The 19,723-nt window shown below is 27.0% G+C and overlaps 1 protein-coding gene across 1 annotated transcript; it reads right to left on the minus strand.

Annotated features, from left to right (window-relative positions):
* Window positions 1-13,869: 13,869 nt before the first annotated feature.
* LOC136074321 (tigger transposable element-derived protein 4-like) lies at window positions 13,870-14,787 on the minus strand. The gene has a single exon (XM_065786626.1). It carries the CDS (start codon window positions 14,785-14,787, stop codon window positions 13,870-13,872), a length of 918 nt encoding a protein of 305 aa, XP_065642698.1.
* Between the last annotated feature and the right edge of the window lie 4,936 nt (window positions 14,788-19,723).

Here is a 19,723-nt window from a genome sequence, read left to right on the forward strand (position 1 = left end):
TGTACCAACTCGATTGCACATGTGGTACATATTATATTAGTGAAAAAGAAAAAAGATTTAACGAATTCAAGAATTTTCAAATTATTTGTCTATAGAATTCAAGAATTTTCAAATTATTTGTCTCAGCGAGACATGGTGTGATGATAAAAATATCGAGAATAATTATAATTTCCATTTACCAAATTATAAAATGATTCACCAAATTAGGACCTCGGGCAAGGTAGGCGGGGGTTTGTGTATTTTTATTAAAAACTCACTATTGTACAAAGTTAAGTCAGATTTAAGTTCAACCACTAATGATTATGAGTCATTGTGCATTGAACTCGTTAATAAAACCTCCAAAAATATAATAATCCATGCTTTATACAGACAGACTGTTTACATGGTTGGTGACCTGAACCTCAATATTTTGGATTATGACTCAAATAAAAACATTAAACAATTTTTTAACGTCATTTTTGAAAATAGCTACATTCCTGTCATCAACAAACCTACTCGCATAACCAACAAAAGTGAAACTTCGATAGATCAAATTATCACCAATGACTTCATAAATATAAAGATAAAAACAGGAATATTTAAAACAGATATTTCTGATCATTTTCCCATATTCATCGTTGTTCAAAAATATAATAAAAGTGACTGCCAAAAAAATAAAAAAATAAAAACAAGAATAATAAACGACTCTTCAGTTAACCATTTTCATGACCTTTTATCAAGTGTTAAATGGGATGACTTGTTATTGAATTTAAACGCTGATAAAGCCTACGATATATTTATATCAGAATAATATAAATATTATAACAAAGCATTTCCTGAAATTACAAAATTAGTTAAATCAAAAACGTTATCTAATCCTTGGATAACTAAGGGTATCCTTAAATCTTCTAAAATAAAACAAAGATTATATAATAAATTTCTTAAAAAAAAAACCCAACGTAATGAAAGCAATTATAAAAACTACAAACGACTCTTTGAGTCAATTATAAAAAGATAAAAAAAAAACTACTATTCAGATCAACTAAAAAAGCATTCAAATGATCCTCAAGGTACTTGGCGCATAGTTAACGAAGTTATTGGTAAAAATAATCCAGAGAGAAATAATTTACCGAAAATTCTTAAATTCAAAGGCAACTATGTTATAGAAATGGAATTAGTGGCTGAAGCACTTAATAAATTTTTTATTAATATTGGTCCGTCTTTAGCATCAAAAATTGAATCCTCTAAGATCAACTTTGATGCATACTTAGTCTATAATAAAACTAATATTATGCCTAATGATAATGCAACTGAAGAAGAATTACTATGCGCAGTCTCTTCGATTAAGCCCAAAAAAGTATAGGCGTCGACAATATAAGTGGTAATATCATTATAAATTCAATAAAGCTGATTACAATCCCGCTTTTGTGTATCTTCAACTAATCTTTAAAAGAGGGAGTTTTTCCAGAAAAAATAAAAATTGCTAGGGTAGTCCCTATTTTCAAATCAGGCGATCCTAGTGACGTTACTAATTATAGGCCGATCTCTGTTCTTACATGTATTTCAAAAGTTCTTGAACGAATTATGTATAATAGACTCTGTTCTTTCTTAATCCAAAATAATATTTTGTACAATAAACAATTTGGTTTTAAATCTGGTCATTCTACTGATCACGCAATCTTACATCTTGTCCATATCGTGGATATTTAAAGGTTTCAATGAAAAAAAATATACTTTAGGTGTTTTCATAGATCTAAGTAAAGCCTTTGATACTGTCGATCATTTAATTCTTTTGTCCAAACTCGAGTTCTATGGCATCAAAAATTCTAACTTGGCTTGGTTTAAAAGTTACTTGTCTAATAGGAAGCAATATATTTCTTACGATGATGGTAAAACGGATAATATGATTATTACATGCGGTGTTCCCCAGGGATCAGTTCTTGGGCCCCTTTTGTTTCTAATTTATGTCAATGACTTATATAAATTTTCTAATATTTTAAACACAACTTTATTCGCCGATGATACGAATTTGTTTTATTCTCATGAAGACAATAATATTTTATTTTTAACAGTTAACAAAGAACTTGATAACCTAACCCAATGGTTTAAAGCCAATAAATTATCTTTAAACATTACTAAATCTAAATACACATTATTCCATCGTGTTCATGAAAAAGAAAATATTCCACTTAAACTTCCAAATCTTTTTATTGATAAAAATATAATAAAAAGGGAAATATCGTCAAAGTTTTTGGGCGTAATACTCGATGAAAATGTTACATGGAGAGAACATATAAGTGTTGTTGAGAATAAGGTTTGTAAAAATATTGGTATACTGTATAAAGCTAAACAGGTCTTAAACCAATCTTGTCTTAAATACATATACTTTTCATTTATACACTGTTACCTAAACTATGCTAACATTGCTTGGTGCAGCACCAATGTTACAAAGCTAAGTAAACTTCTATGTAAACAAAAACACGGTATTAGGATTATTACAAATGAAAATCGCTTCTCTCATTTAAAAATACTTTTTAGTAAACTTAATATTCTAAATGTTTATAATTTAAATCTCTATCATGTTCTTATATTTATGTTTAAACTTGATAAAAAAATGGCACCATATTTATTCAACTCTTTATTTAAAAAAAATAAATCACATATACAGCACAAGATTTTCAAATAATAACTACACTCAATCCAAAACCTATTATTCTGCCACTAAATACTCAATCACAAACCGAGGACCTAAACTCTGGAATACAGTTTTAAATAATGATCTTACACCACTTTCTTCGCTTAATCAATTTAAAACTAAACTTAAGCAAAATCTTTTACTAAACGACAATGAACTAAATTTCTTCTAAAGCGTTTAAAATGAGAGTACTATTATTAATGATTTAGTATTAATAATTGTTTATGTATAAATACTTGTCTATTTATTGTCTATTCTAATACATAAATATGATAAATAACCTTGTCTCTAGTCTTGTTTCTGTTTATTTTTTTTTTGTTTTTTGTTTTGTCTTTTTTTGTTTTTGTTTGTTTGTTTGTTTGTTTGTTTTTTCTTCTTTATTGTTGGTCTTTTTATTAAGTAAAGTAAACTTAAGCGTTAATAAAAAAAAATAATTTATAGCATATGTAACTTTTACGGTTTTTATAAGCATTGTTATTTACGGTATATTTATTACGGGGCTTAGTGATAAGGCAACTATAGTCTTCTTTTTGCCCCTGTCATATATTGTTTTTTATTCATGAACATTGTTATTGTAAATACTATTAACGACGAAATATATAATTAAAAAAAAAAAGAACATAAAAATAATGTTATAAAAGCCAACTGGTATACATCTGGAATAGTAAAATATTCACACACAGCAAAATCCACGATTCTTGTTTTAAGCAAAAAAAGTCTTAAAACAAGAAAAAAAACGTAAGAATTTTTTTTCTTTGTTTCAAAAATTTTTATTCTTAAAACAAGAATTTTTTATCTTGTTTCGAGAATTTTTATTTTTAAAACAAGATTTTTTTTTCTTGTTTCAAGAATTTTTATTCTTAAGAATAAGATTCTTTTTTCTTGTTTCAAGTATTGATATTCTTAAAATAAGATTTTTTTTTCTTGTTTCAAGTATTTATATTCTTAAAACAAGAATTTTGTTTCTTGTTACAAGTATTGACATTCTTAAAATAAGATTTTTTTTTCTTGTTTCAAGAATATTTTTTCTCAAATAAAGATATTTTTTTCTTGTTTTAAGATTTATTTTTATCAGTAAGAATTTTTTTCTTATTTCAAGGACTTAAGAAATTTTTGCTTAAATAAGATTCTATTATCTTGTTTCAATAATATTTTCCTTGAACGGTAAAACAATATTACAAGAGTATTTTTTCTATGGAAAAAATAAAACATTTTGAAATTAGAATGATATAAAATAAAAATATTCAAAAAGTATTTATACATTTAAACAAATCTCATCGTTGAAATAAAACTTATTGTTGTTTGGAATGTCCAGTTATTGGTAATGTTTGTAGCGGCAATACTCCTCCCATAGGCTACTCATCTGACTCAAACGAGTTTCTGTTGAGTTTTTATCTTTAAATAAAATATAATGTAAGTGTAAAATATAATATAAATTGTGTATGCCGTCATGACATGGGCGTCATAATCCATGTCCATTACATAGTGTATTCCAATAAGTCCAATCACGGCGTCAGAAAATGAAATACTTCGTAAAAATAATTTTTTTGCCATGCATAACGATTGCCTCGTCTCCATCGTCTGTTATGATAAGGATTTATTTTATCTGAAAATAAATTTAACAAATTCAAATCTAAAATTTAACATTAACATCTTTTCATATGTAAAAATTTTAGAAACCCTTACTTTGATATATATATATATATACATATATATATATATATATATATATATATATATATATATATATATATATATATATATACATATATATATATATATATATATATATATATATATACATATATATATCCCTTAGGACATTGGAGTTTTGAAAAAATAACTACTCACTTTAGAAAGGATTTGTGATTTTGAAACACTGTTAGATTTTTTCCAATAAAAATATAAAATCAACTATAAAAAAAAAAAAATCCCACCCCTGTCACATTAGAGAAACATGGGTATTTCTCTAAAACTGTTGCAATTTCTATCAACTCTGTTAACTGTGTTAACAGAGTTGATAGAATTATCTGTTAAAATTTATTTACCCTGAATTAACTGTTAAAATTTATTTACCCAGGTCCTTTTTTGAGTAAATTTAGCATCCAATTTCTAATAACTTTGTTCTGAAGCATTTAATTAGATCATGTTATAAAAATAAAGATAAAAGAATGTAAAAAACAAACAAAATTAATTATTAATATTAAATTTACTAATTGAAAAGTAATGTTTTCTTTACTTACTTTACATTGCGTATATTTGGAAACTTGAGATTGCTAAAAAGAAAACACACGCATATATCATGTGTGTGTATAAAACATCCATAGTTCATGGATATTTAGAAATAATACTAGTACTAATCTAAAAAAAATTAGCAATAACAATATTAAAATAGCAATAATATTATAAACAATAACAATAATGATATGAGGAATAGTAAAAAAATGCTATAATAATATATTACTTATAATCATACCAAAAGCAATAATAATAATAACCCGCAAAGAGCCCATCATTTTACACACAGTATCTCTCCAAAAAAGGCATAAAGACAAGTTTTAATATAGGGTCATGGCACCCCCTACCGTGAAGAAACACCTACCGTGGTTTTTGAAAAAATCAGTAAATTTTTTATGTTGTTTTTTTTTAATTTAATTTTTTAGTATTGTTTTATACAAAACTAACTTATTTCACTAATAAATAATTTTTAAAAAGATGTATTTTTAAATATTTGAGATGTTTTTTTACCCGCAAATGATTTTTTATTGATTTCTTAAGAAAATCTTTAACAGTGAAAAAAAGTTTGTCTAGTTTTTTTACGGCTCAAAACTTAAACTGTTTTTACAACTAATTTAAACATAAAAGTTTAAATTAGTTGTAAAAACATTGAATATTTTAAATTTTATCATAAATATTAGTATTATTTGTATAACATTGTTTAATCTTTTAGGTGTGTTTTATTTTGTGAAGTTTTCTCTCTAAAAAAATTTCAGTTCAACTCAATTACCAATTAAAGGTAATTTAACCCTAGGGAGTATTTATTTGATATGTTTTTTATATTTTATTTATTATGTGAAATGAATTCGAAAGATGCAAGGTTCAAATAAGAAAAAAATATTCGAAAAAAGCTTTTGTATTCAGAAGAACAACTGCATGCAGCACTTAGAGCTTTAAATAAAGGTGAAAAAATTTTATGCGTCAGCAAAAAGTTTAATGCTCCTGAAAGTACCTTACGCAACAAATTATCTGGTAAAAGCCAACCCAAACGGCAAAACTCTGGCTTTAAATCATATCTTGGAGAAGAAATAGAGAATGAATTGTTTGCTTGGTTAATGCAGTGCACTAACATGGGTTTTGCGATTACAAAAAAGTTATTAATTGAGGCGGTACAAAAAATAGTTATAGAGCGAGGTATAAAAACACCATTTAAAAAAGATATCCCAAGTAAAAACTGGTTTTATAAATTTATGCGTCGTCATAAGGAATTATCGCAAAAACGAGCAGAGCATATTAATCGAGCTAGAGGTCTTATAACTAAAGCATCGATAATAAAATGGTTTAATGAAATGTATGAATTATTAGGCGATGATGCGCAATACCTTAATGATCCATTTCAGTTTTTGGTGCTAACTCGAAACTGGTTTCGAGTTACCACCAAAAACTGAAAAAGTAATTGGCATTAGAGGAAGAAATGTTTATGAAAAATGCAACAACAGCGATAAGGAAAACCTTACAACTCTATTTTGCGTAAATGCAAATGGTGAATTTGCACCATCATTAACATTGTACAAGTATGCTCAAATGCTAAAAACTATTGCTGCTGCGGCACCACCAGGTTGGGGATTCGGTAAAAGTGACAGCGGCTGGATGACCGCCGAATGCTTTTATGAGTACTTCACAAATGTGTTAGTACCATATTTGAAATCTATTAATACACAATTACCTATATATATGTTCATGGATGGACATCGCTCGCATCTGTCTAAAGAGCTCAGCATGTATTGCTCTTCGGAAAGAACTCATTTGATTTCGTTGTTTCCTAATGCTACGCACATCTTACAACCATTAAATGTGTCAGTTTTTTTTTTTTTTTTTTTTTTTTTTTTTTCACAAAAAATATTTTTACTTTTTTTAAAAGATTTTTTTACACTGCGTTTTTTGTTAGAGAATTTGCTAATTGCAAATTAAATAAGAAACTTCGTTAAATTTATAAAATAAACAAATGTACAAAAGTGGTAAAATAATAAATAAAACATCTATTAATAAAAAAAAAAAAAGTGAAGAATTAGCTAGAAGCGCTATAGGCTTAGCAAAAAACAAAAACAATAAGAATATATATATTAGGATATAAATAAATTTAACTCAGTCTTTTTCTAAGATTAATATACTTTTCATGTATTTGATAGATAAATCATAATGTAATTTCAGAAATAGTTTTGTGGTAAATCATTCTTTATTAATAGCTGTCTTAGTTTTGTCTTAAACTCATTAAGCATTGTTAGAGTTTTAAGTTCAGTTGAAAGTATTTTATTCCATGCCTTTGGTCCTCTTATTGAAATTTAAAAATCAGTTGCTGCATAATAACTCTTGGGCTGTATATACCTGTTATTTGAATATCTAGTTAAATATATGTTTTCCTTTATTTTGAAGAACGGGTTAAATATTTTTGGAATGATACTTTTATTAATTTTGAACATAAAAATTAGGAGATGATAAATATTTATTTGGTAGATATTTAGTATATTTAAGTTAATAAATAAGGGTCGAGAGGGTGTATAGCGGCTTTTATTGGATATAATTCTGATAGCATGTTTTTGCATATTAAAGAGTTTTTTCAATTTATTTTTATTGGTACTACACCATGCAATGCTAGCGTAATTAAGATAGGAATGAATAAAGGAGAAATATAAGAGTTTTAAACAACTTAGATTTAAAAATGGTTTTGCCCTATATAGCATGCCGATGTTCCTTGATATTTTATCTTCAATATATTTTATCTGACATCTCCAAGTTACATTTTCGTCCAGGAGTACGCCTAGAAATTTTAATGATACCTCTCTTTTTATTTCATAATTGTTAATACGAAAATATAAAGATTTGGAAGTTTTAATGGAATTTTGTCTCTTTCATGATAGCGATGGAAAAAAGTATATTTTGTTTTTATTACATTTAGAGATAATTTGTTTGCTCTAAACCATTTAGAAAGATATTGAAGTTCTATGTTTACAGTTTTAAATAAGATTTTTATGTCATTGTGAGCATAAAATAGATTAGTATCATCTGCAAACAAGATTGAGTCTAATATATTACAAGATTTACTTAAGTCGTTGATATATATTAGAAATAAGAGCGGTCCTAATATAGAGCCTTGAGGTACTCCACAAGTTATATTCATATTGTTAGTTTTACTGCAATTATGAGAAATGTATTGCTGTCTATTTGACAGGTAGCTTTTAAACCATTTAAAGTTCGAGTGTTTAATACCATAGTTTTTTAGTTTGGTTAATAAAATAATAATTTACAGTGTCAAAAGCCTTATTGAGATCAATAAACACGCCTAAAGTATATTTATTTTCATCAAAAGATTTCAGAATATCGTGAACAAGATAGGCAATTGCCTGATCAGTAGAGTGACCGTTTTTGAATCCGAATTGTTTATTATAAAGGATGTTATTAATATCTAAGAAATGGTACAATCTTTTATACATAATATGTTCTAGTATTTTTGAAAAACATGGTAGTATTGAAATAGGTCTGTAATTTGCGACACAAGTTGCATCTCCAGATTTTAGAACTGGTATCACCCTGGCCACTTTTAGTTTGTCAGGAAAGATACCTTGTTCTAAAGAAAGACTGAAATGTGCAAAAGCGGAGTTTTTAAATAAAATATTGATTTAATTATTATATTGCTACTTACATCATCAACTCCATTACCTTTATTTGATTTTAATAAATTTACAGCATCAAGTAGTTCTTGTTCAGATAACTTATTATTTTCCATGAGATCTTTATTAGAGGTCAAATATGACTCGACGCTAGTTTTGCTGTTTTTTACTTTGGAAGCCAAACTCGGGCCTGTATTAACAAACTCATGATTGAAAGAATTAGAAATTAACGTTTCATTAGTAATTTCACAATTATTTATAATGAGTTTTTTGGGAAGTTCATTAGCGCTTATGTTTTTTTTTCCTATCACCTTTTTCATTATGCGCCACATTTTTTGTGCATCATTTTTGCAGTTATGTAATTGGTTGGTATAATACTGTTTTTTCGAATACTTTATAACTGTCTCGAAAAGACGTTTGTAATTTTTATATTTTGTTTCATTTTTATAAGTTCTTTTTTTTATAAATTTTTCGTACAAACGTTTTTTTTTGTGCGATGACTTTATTATTCCCGCCGTTATCCAGGGATTCTGATGGGATTTGGTTTTGATTAATTTGCTAATAATTGGGAAAGCTTCATTATAGTGGTCTTGAAATATGCAATGAAAAATATTATAAGCTTCCTGAGCATTTTTAGTTTTTAAAATAGTTTCCCAGTTTGTTGTGGATAACAGATTCATAAAAGTCATAGTGGATGTATCATTAATTATTCGCTTTTTAATTTCTTTTTTTTTCTGATATTTTATTGATGCTTTTTTGTGAAATTATAAAAACCGGAAAGTGGTCTGATATATCAGTGACAAAAATTTCAGTCTTAACTTTTATGTTTTTGAAATTGTTTATTATGATTTGATCGATCAGTGTAGCACTATTTTTTGTTATGCGAGTTGGTTTATTAATTGTTGGAATAAAACCATTTTGAAATATAATATTAGTAAGATTTCTGACGTTTTTTCATAATCGAGAAAATCTAAATTGAGATCGCCTACACAATAAATTAGCTTGCCATAAGTATCTTTTTTTGTAATTAAACCTTTAAAGTGTTTGCTAAATGCTTTTATATTACCTGAAGGCGGTCTATATATGACGTGCAGAATTACGTTTTTGCTGGCATCGTTTAAGACCTCAACGGTTAGTAACTCAAAATCCTTTGTTATTGAGCACATTTCTTTACGCAGTTTAAAATCTAAAGAGTTATGTATGAAAATGCACACTCCACCAGTTTTCGCACCAATAAAAAAATGGCAACGTGTTAAATTGAATTCCACAATTGATAATAATGAAACGAATCTTTCAAGCCATAATAATGTGGGAAACTTATTTGGAAACAACATTGCACCTGAAGTATTGCTACAGTTTGAAAAAACTGGAAATAAAGAATGGGGAGGTAAAACTGACTTCAGAGAATTATTTAATTTTTGGAAAAAACTTAAATTTAACGATAGCTCCAAACAAGCCATAAATTTAATAGAAGCCAACAATAATGTATTGAACAATGAAATCGATAAAGAATCGTATTTAGATATTAGCAGTACGTAAAATGAAATCGTATCTAGTAATGTTAGCGAATTTGGAAAAAACGTAATAATTGATGAATCTGGTGAAAGTAAATCAGCAGCAGATCCACCAGATTCAAATAAACAAATAATAAAAGATGTAAACCCATTACACGACTTTCTTTTATGGCCAAAATAACCAATCGCGAAAAAAAGGCTGAAACAAGTTGAACGATTACCGAGCGTTGTAACTTTATCCAAATGGTTAGAGATTCAAATAACTACAGAAAATGCAAAGGAAGAAGAAGATATCAAAAAAATTGAACGTAAAAATAAAGCTGCTGAAAAAAAAAGAATTGAAAGAAAAAGAAAAACAAGAAAAATCTAAAAGAAAACATGCTGTTACAAAAGAAAATAAAAATAAAAGACAAAAAACAAAAATATTTAAAAAAAAAATTTAAAAAGAAAAAAAGTTTAAATTCAGAATAAAGCTTTGGTGGATAATTTTATAACCAATGTCTTCTTTGTTTTGTAATCGTATTAAATTTATGTATTTGTTTCTTGATTTAAATATATAAAAGTAAAATTAAAATATACGATTTTTTTTCATACACGGTAGGTGCAGAATCGATTACGGTAGGTGGTGCTTTACCACGGTAGGTGAAGAAACGTACTAGATCTTACAAAAAATTTAAAATAACATGAAAAAAATAACTTTACTCAAATTCGAATTATATAATTTAGTTAATAATTGAGTAAAAAAAATTTGTCAGATCAATAGCATATATAAATAAAATAAGAAAAAAGTACCCAAAAAAATAAAATGGTAACATGTTGCTATGGAAACCATAAAAAATTACCAAAAAACAGCAAAAACAAGTTTCACACCGGCCAATATTGTGGGCAGGGAGGAAAACAACCCAAGTTGAAATTTTTATATGGTGTTTATATAGAGTAGAGAATAAAAAAGTGCACAGCTTTTGCACAGCTCTTTAAACCAAATCGCACTTATGCTTGTTTGCACTTATGCTTGCATTTAACACTTAAATTATTTTGCAACTACTTCGCCCTTACAAAAGATTCACATTTATACTAGATTAGATTTATGCAGATTCATAGATATGAAAATCGCACTTATTAAATGCGAATTCTATAGAATTCTTGTATTATATGACTCCTTCTGGTTGGTATTTTAGTCTTAATGGTGATCAAATGGATTAGACTATTTGATTACATAAAATCATGAACGCAGGGTCTATCAGATAGTGGAGGAGGGGAAACAGGAGGGGAAATTTAGTGGCTTTAATTTTACTAAATTTAGGGGTCCCATTCAAAATTTGATGATTTTTTTAGGCATGCCTGTGAAAAGGAAAGGTATTTGATATATATATATATATATATATATATATATATATATATATATATATATATATATATATATATATATATATATATATATATATATATATATATATATATATATATATATATATATATAGGGACGGTGCGTGTAGGTGTCACGTGGGGGAGGGGGTCCATTACAACTTTTGCTGACTGAAAAAAAAGTAATAATAATGTCCTCGTTTTTTTAAATTTGCCGACTGCCTTATCGACACTTGCCGACTGACTGTCTAAATTTACCGACTAACTTGTCTGAAAGGTCTGCATTTGCCGACTGAATTGTCAAAAATGGTCAAATTTGCCGACTAAATGAACGAATAAACCATTGATGGAAAGGTGTCACACCTCTTCTAAAATAAAATATCTAAAATTATTGGTATTATGTATAAAACAAAACATCTCCTGAACGCAAATTGTTTAAAAAATATTTATTTTGCATTTATTCATAGCCACATCAGCTACTGCAACGTTATCTGGGCAAGTACTTATCCTTCAAAGTTAAATACAATCTACAAAATACAAAAACAATCAAGTCGCTTAATATTAAATGCAAATAAATACGCTAGTGCCAGACCACTACTAAGAGAAATTGGAGTGCTTAATGTCTATGAAATTAATATTCTTAATATACTTATTTTTATGTTTAAGTTTAAAAATGGTATGCTACCAAGCATTTTCCAAACTTTATTTTTTTCTTTAAACCACAAATACGAAACTAAATACTCAATAAATAATTTTTTTAAACCAAAAACATTAAAACAAGCTGATTTTTCGATATCTTGCCGAGGGCCGCGGTTATGGAACTTGGTTTTAACGAGTAATAAAAACTTTAACTTCAACTTCAACAATTTAAACGTGCAACAAAACAACACTTATTTGATTTTGATACAAAGCAATTACTATCCTTTTATTAAAAATTTTGATAATGTTAATTATTTAATATCTAATAAATTGACGCAACATGTTAATTATATTGTGTATTACTTAAAACATGTTTGATATTATTCTATATTATAATAATAACGCAATTTGTAAATGCAATATTTATTATATCTTACGCCATTCGAAGATGAAATATAAAACAGAATTTATTTGGTTTTGTATGTAGGGGAGATGGGGGCGCATTGATCGCCGTAGCAGTGTTTTGAAAATTGCGCAGAACCTGAAAAACTTATTAACTACGAAACACATGTAGAACTATCTGGCTTTTGGAATATATAAATATTTTGATTTAAAAAAATGATAAACATGAATAATTTTAACTTTTAAACAACCCTCTCAAAAGATCAATGTACCCCAAACTATGGGGTACTATGATCTCCGACTTGGGGCACATTGATCTTATATGCGTAATATTATCTAAACGTTTAACACTTCTATAACTAAATCTTGTAAATAATTTAGTCAAAGGGTAATATTGTATAACATATAATACATCTAAATTTTTTAATTATTTTTTAAATATAGCAGTTAAACCCACTAGTCTAATTTTTAATTAAAAAATGTATAAATCACAGCAGCTATAAGCTACCCGCTTTATATACGTTTAAAACTTTACAACAACTTGAAATTTATAAGAACTGAAATATAAAGACTGAAATAAGAATACAACTTTTAAGTTTACAAAACTTGTTAAAAGTACAATATTTTGATTAAGAATATTTCATCATTTGTGAAAGTCAAGTTTTGAAGCAGCTTTTGGTTTACATTGTTTTTTATTCCTAAGCAAGTAATTCTTAGTTTCTTTCTTATCTTTTGTGGAGACTTTTTGTTGATTTTTGGTTTGCTTCAAAATTTTCTTTTCTTTTGACAAACGAATTTCATTTCTGACAGGAGTATCAGTCAAGATCCTTGTTTTTAACTGCCTACTTTTAACATTTTTTTTCTGGCAGATGCTTTTGGGTAAGGTTTTAAAACCTCAGGTGAGATTATAGAAGCAACACTTGTTGACACTTTGTTTAAAATACTTGTTTCAATATTTACTATAGTTATTTCAGACTCTATGTGATCAACATGTCCTGGTATCATTTCAGATTCCATGTTGTTGACAGGAGTGATAGTAACTGTATCTGGAGCAGCTCTATCTGTAACTGATGATGGTAAATATTCGCCATCTTTGAAAATTTCAGAATTGAATGGCTCAATGCCAGCTACTCTAAATCCTGTCTGTATATTAGATGGTGAGAAAGCTTTTGTATACGGTTCTCGAACTATTGAAACAATATCATAAATGGTCATTGGTCTTGGGTTTGAAACCATCCAATTATCACATGCAGAATTGTAAAACCTTTTCAATGGTCCGAAAACAGTTCTATCTAATGGCTGCAATTTATGGCTGCAATGGGGATGAAAACTTATCATTGTAATTCCATGTTGAATTGCAAGCTCCAAGCCTTTAACAGAAATATGACTTTCATGACTGTCGAGAAGTAACAAAACTGGAGATTCCTGTTTGACATTTTGTTAAATATTCAAACTGTTTTAAACAGTTTGAATATTTAACAAAATGTTTAATCCATTCTATGAAAATTTCTGAGTTCATCCAACCAGAAGGATTTGCAAATCCCACACATCCAGGAGGTCCTTCCTTAATCATGTAATCATGAAACTTTACCCTAGGAAAAATAAATAATGGAGGAATGGAATTTCCAATAGCATTAGAGGCACAACATGCAGTTACCAATGTTCCTCGTTCTGCAGATGTGATTCTTCCAACTTGTTTGCTTCCTCTACCAGCTAAAACCTTTACCGGCTTTTGAACGGTTGTTAAACCAGTTTCATCAACATTATATATACAGTTAGGATTATATTTATATCGATTTCTTACCGTTTTAAGATTTTGAAAAAACTCTCTTACAGTGTGTTTGTTAAAAGCTGTTGATCGAGCGAAGCTCGTTGCTTCAGGTGTTCGTAGAGACAACTCTGGTTGTCTTTTCATAAAACCTTGCAACCAATCAATGCCTGCAATTTTATTTTTGATCCATGATGATGGGCATATCTTATTGTTTTTTAAAGCAAATTCATATGCCAATAATCGCGTTAACCTAGTTGAAAGGCCATAGTTCATTTTTGATGCAATTAGTAAATAACTTGATAAACTTTTTTCATCTTCTGCTGTAAAAACTTGTCTATTGTTGTAGTTAGGCTTGAAAGCTTCATTTGGATTAAGCCTCTTTTTACGACAATATCTTTTTAAAGTCATTCTATCTATCTTAAACTGATGTGCTACAACATTCAGTTGTGTTCCTTCTAAAACTTTATTAACAGCTACTTTCATTGTTTCACTTGGTATAGCAACTTTATTTGTTTTTTTAATTCTATTTCTAACCATTTTAAGATCTGTAAAAAAATATATCAATAAAAACATATGTTTTTAATAAATGCTAATATTTAACATAATAATATTATGTTAAATATTTTTTAATTATTATGTTAAATATTATTCTTTTGATATCATAAAATAATAGTATTATTATTACTAGCTTATAACATAAGTAGATTTAAAAAATGAAATGCTAAAAGCTATTGTTTGTTTATATATAGTTTTTTTTTTTAATTATAAATACAACTCCATTCGTTTAACTGTATTGCTTATAAACAAAAACATGGGGCACTTCGTCTTCTATGGGGCACTTTGATCCTCCGATCAATGGGCCCCGCATAGTCAAAGATCAATGTACCCCAATAGGTATAGGTAACATATTGATAGCAATATCTACTGTATAAATTGCAGCCAAATAAAAATTATATATTATATTATACACCTAACACTTACAAATTTAAAATAAAATTGTTGTTAACCCATACAGACATCTAAATAAAAATATATTTGAATTATAGTACGATTTAAAAAAATCACTTTTTATGACGAAAAACAATATTTTCTTTATTTTTTTTGACGCTGATAACCTTATGAAAAAATATTACGAATAATCAATTAGGGAAGCATAATGGTTAATTAAATTGCAACCTCACTTCTAGTAAGGCAAAAATAAACGAGTAAAACCCAAAAGATCATACTGCCCCGGCGATCAATGCGCCCCCATCTCCCCTATATATGAGCGGACATATATTTGTATGTATGTATGTATATATGTATGTATGTATGTATGTATGTATGTATGTATGTATGTATGTATGTATGTATGTATGTATGTATGTATGTATGTATGTATGTATGTATGTATGTATGTATGTATGTATGTATGTATGTATGTATGTATGTATGTATGTATGTATGTATGTATGTATGTATGTATGTATGTATGTATGTATGTATGTATGTATGTATGTATGTATGTATGTATGTATGTATGTATGTATGTATGTATGTATGTATGTATGTATGTATGTATGTATGTATGTATGTATGTATGTATGTATGTATGTATGTATGTATGTATGTATGTATGTATGTATGTATGTATGTATGTATGTATATGTGTGTGTGTGTGCGTGCGTGTATAATAAAAATAAAAGTAGAATAAAATAGAGAATTAAAAAAAAATAATAATAATTTTAAAAAAATAATTAAAAAAATTTTTTCTTCTTCTTTTTTTTCTGCAAATAGTAAATTGATTGTTAAATCAGTTTTCTCTTTAGTTTCTACTTTCCTTTTTCATTTTTATCGGCTGAATTTTTTAGTTATATTAACGGGGTTGGATGATAAGACCATGTCTTCTGCCGGCTCCGTTCGAAACTTTAATGTTATGTTTTTATGTTGTAAAAACATTGTAAAAGCTTATTTTTTTTAATGACGAAATAAAAAATAAAAAATAAATAAAATAAATTACACATACTATTAAAGATGTCACTTGAATTATGTATATATATGTATATATATATATATATATATATATATATATATATATATATATATATATATATATATATATATATATATATATATATATATATATATATATATATATATATATATATATATATATATATATATATATATATATATATATATATATATATATATATATATATATATATACACAGAGTCGACGACACCAAGGGGCCAGGGATAGCGCGTGCCCCCTACCCCCTCCTTTTTTTCTAAAAGAACCTTATTTTTTTATTTTTTTGTTAAAAAAAATTCGAAAACTGTGTCGTCGGTCCTGATATATTGAAGATATGTGCACATGTCTTTAAAATTTGAATCCGGTGCCGTAACCAAGAGTTTTGTGGTCGTATAAAAGGATCGTCCCTTAATTACGCAACGCTAAACTTAACTAATAGACAAAAAAAATAAGATCAAAAGTTTTCCTTCGCAGAATCTTTAATTAAACCAAAATAAAAATAGCCCTTTAATTATTAGTGTACTAAGTTATGTTAAAATGTACCTACACACTTCTATAGACGTTCATAAACCGTATCTTGTTTAAATGCTTAATCTAAATGCACATTCATAAAAGTAATAAAGTACATAAACGTAAAAAAGATCAGACAGACGCGAATCTCTCTGCTAAGTTTTTTGTTTTTAAGTCACATTACTTTAAAGTTGTTTCAGGGGGACCTGGGTTCCCGTTTGACTGACTTGGATACAATTTATTTAAGTTAAAAACAAAAAAAAAAACAAAAAAAAAAAGTTGAGGTTTTACTTCATGTTAGGTTTACAGCAGACATTCACATAATTGTAGCTGGCGCATTTAGACATGGTAACTTTCACTGGAAATAAATATTTTAAAGTTATTGTTTTGAGAATGCCTTTTTTCAAAGGCATTTTGCTAATTTTTCTTTGTTAATCAGGGCCGACGACGCCGAGGAGGGAGTGGGTGCGCACGTGTTCCCTCCCTCCACTTTTTTTCTAAAAGACCGTTTTTTTTTTAGAAAATTCAGGATATGAAGGATTTTTTTTAGAAATTGACTATTGTGTCCCCCTCCCCCCATTCGAAACCCGTGTTGTCGGCAATTGAGATGAAGTTAATTCACTCATCAAAACTCATAATAAATATGTAATGAAATTTCAACCGTGTATAATATTGTTTGCTTAACAGCAAGTAAACTAAAGCATTTAAATTATTTTTTGCGTTAAAATGTAAATTTTACTCAAATGTTAAAAAAAATCATTTAACAATGGTTTTTTATATATATTTAAATATGAATTTAAATATAAATTTGTATTTAAACAGGTTAGGGAAAAACCTGGTTGTTTTTTCTTACCGGAAAACCCAAAAATCTTTGTTTATTACTGTGTTATGAAGTTTTTTTCACAATTTTTTTACAATTTTTGCTGTTGTTGAATTTATGCTGCGCGTTTAGTTGATGTTTTCATTTATGTTCGCGTTTCTTCAGAAATTAATTTTTAAAATGACAATTTTGTTTATTGCATCTTGTGGTTCCTACTGTTGCGCATGATAACCCCTACATTAAGTACAAATTTAGCGTTATAAACGTTAGTTTAAAACGCTAAATTTGTTTTAGCGTTTTAAACTAACATTAACATTTTAAAATGTTTTAGACTTTAAAATGTTTAGTTTTGCTTTGAGCAAAATTAAAAAAAGATTTCAGCTTTTGTTTTAAGTTTTTCGAGTATCATAGTTTTTACTACTTTTATTCAAAATTTTTTGTTTTGTCTTTTAGTAATTGTCGATTAGTTAAATTTAGCGTTGCGTATTTAATGGACGATCTCTAAGTTCTGCTTTATCAGTTTATACATATATTGACAGAGATTAATTAGAAATATTCACATTATTAACAAGTTTATTAACATAATTACATAATTATTAACACAATTAATTAGAAATGTTCACGGCTTAAATTTATTAACATAAATTTTGTACTTATCCTACCAATCGTTTTTTAAATCATCACTAAGTGTTTATAGGTTTAGAGACTTAATTAGTTTAATAACGAACAATAATGGTGTATTAATGAAACTATAGATCTCAAGTAATATATTTTCATAGGAGCTTGTCATAGTTTAAGTTGAAAACAAAATCTATTCAGAATTCATTATTTCATCTTGCACTTAAACCATTTCTGTAAAACACCAGTGCATGTTTTATTTTGTTATAATAAATATGGTTAACTTTTTATAGTCAACACACTGGTATAAAAATGAAACAAGCTTTTAAAACAACCTTGCACCAGTTTTGTATTTTTTACACTTTGTATATATATATATATATATATATATATATATATATATATATATATTATATATATATATATATATATATATATATATATATATATATATATATATACAAATATATTATATATTATTTATATATATAATATATATATATATATTATATATATATACTATATTATATATATAATATATTATATATTTATAATATATATATATATATTTGTATATATATACATTTATATGTATATATATATATATATATATATATATATATATATATATATATATATATATATATATATATATATATATATATATATATATATACATATATATATGAGCATCAATATTTCATCATGTGAATATTTTGTAACAAAGGCTTTAATTCTAAAGTCGAAGCCGCTGAGACCTACACAGTGTTCCTTTAAACTCTAACAAAACCATCAAACACTCGTTTATTTGAAACCTTAATTTAATAATAACCCTATATTTGCTCTTAATTTCTAAAGCATTTTAACAAAAAAAATATATATACTCATTTAAAATCTTAAACAATAAAACAGCAATACTTAACACCAATTAAATAGGAACAAGTAAAGTTATATAATATATAATCAAATATATATATAAAGGTATAAAAAGGTGTTTTTTTTTTTAAAACTTTTTTGGAAATTATTTATTCATATATCATATGTATAAAAATACATATTCACTAAATGGCGTTGTAGCATAAAAAACCAAATTTGTTTCATATTACTTAGATATCGGCACGGTTTCAAACAAAAGTTCTAGTTATGTGAAACTATATTTGTTTTCTTCGCATAGTAATACTATAAGCAGATGTTTTATTACTACACTCAGGGGTGAATCCAGACCATCTAAAAAGAAAAAGGAATTTTTTTGATTTGATAGTTCCAGATCTAGTAATATAGGGAAGAGGAGGAAGCGATTTTCAGGTTTAAATCATAAAACTTTTGAAGCTAATTTTCTTATCACTTTTCAACAATCTCCTTAACTTATTTCCGTCTTCAAACAACATGGTTTTTTAACCCTTTGTTCCCCAGTGACGTCATATGGCGTCATTGACTTCATATAGTAAAAATAGGCATTATACTGACCATGTGAGGGAAACCTTTGTGCTTATGAGTAAAAGTAGTGTTTT

The sequence above is a fragment of the Hydra vulgaris genome, chromosome 01, assembly GCF_038396675.1.
Source record: "Hydra vulgaris chromosome 01, alternate assembly HydraT2T_AEP".
NCBI lineage: Eukaryota > Metazoa > Cnidaria > Hydrozoa > Anthoathecata > Hydridae > Hydra > Hydra vulgaris.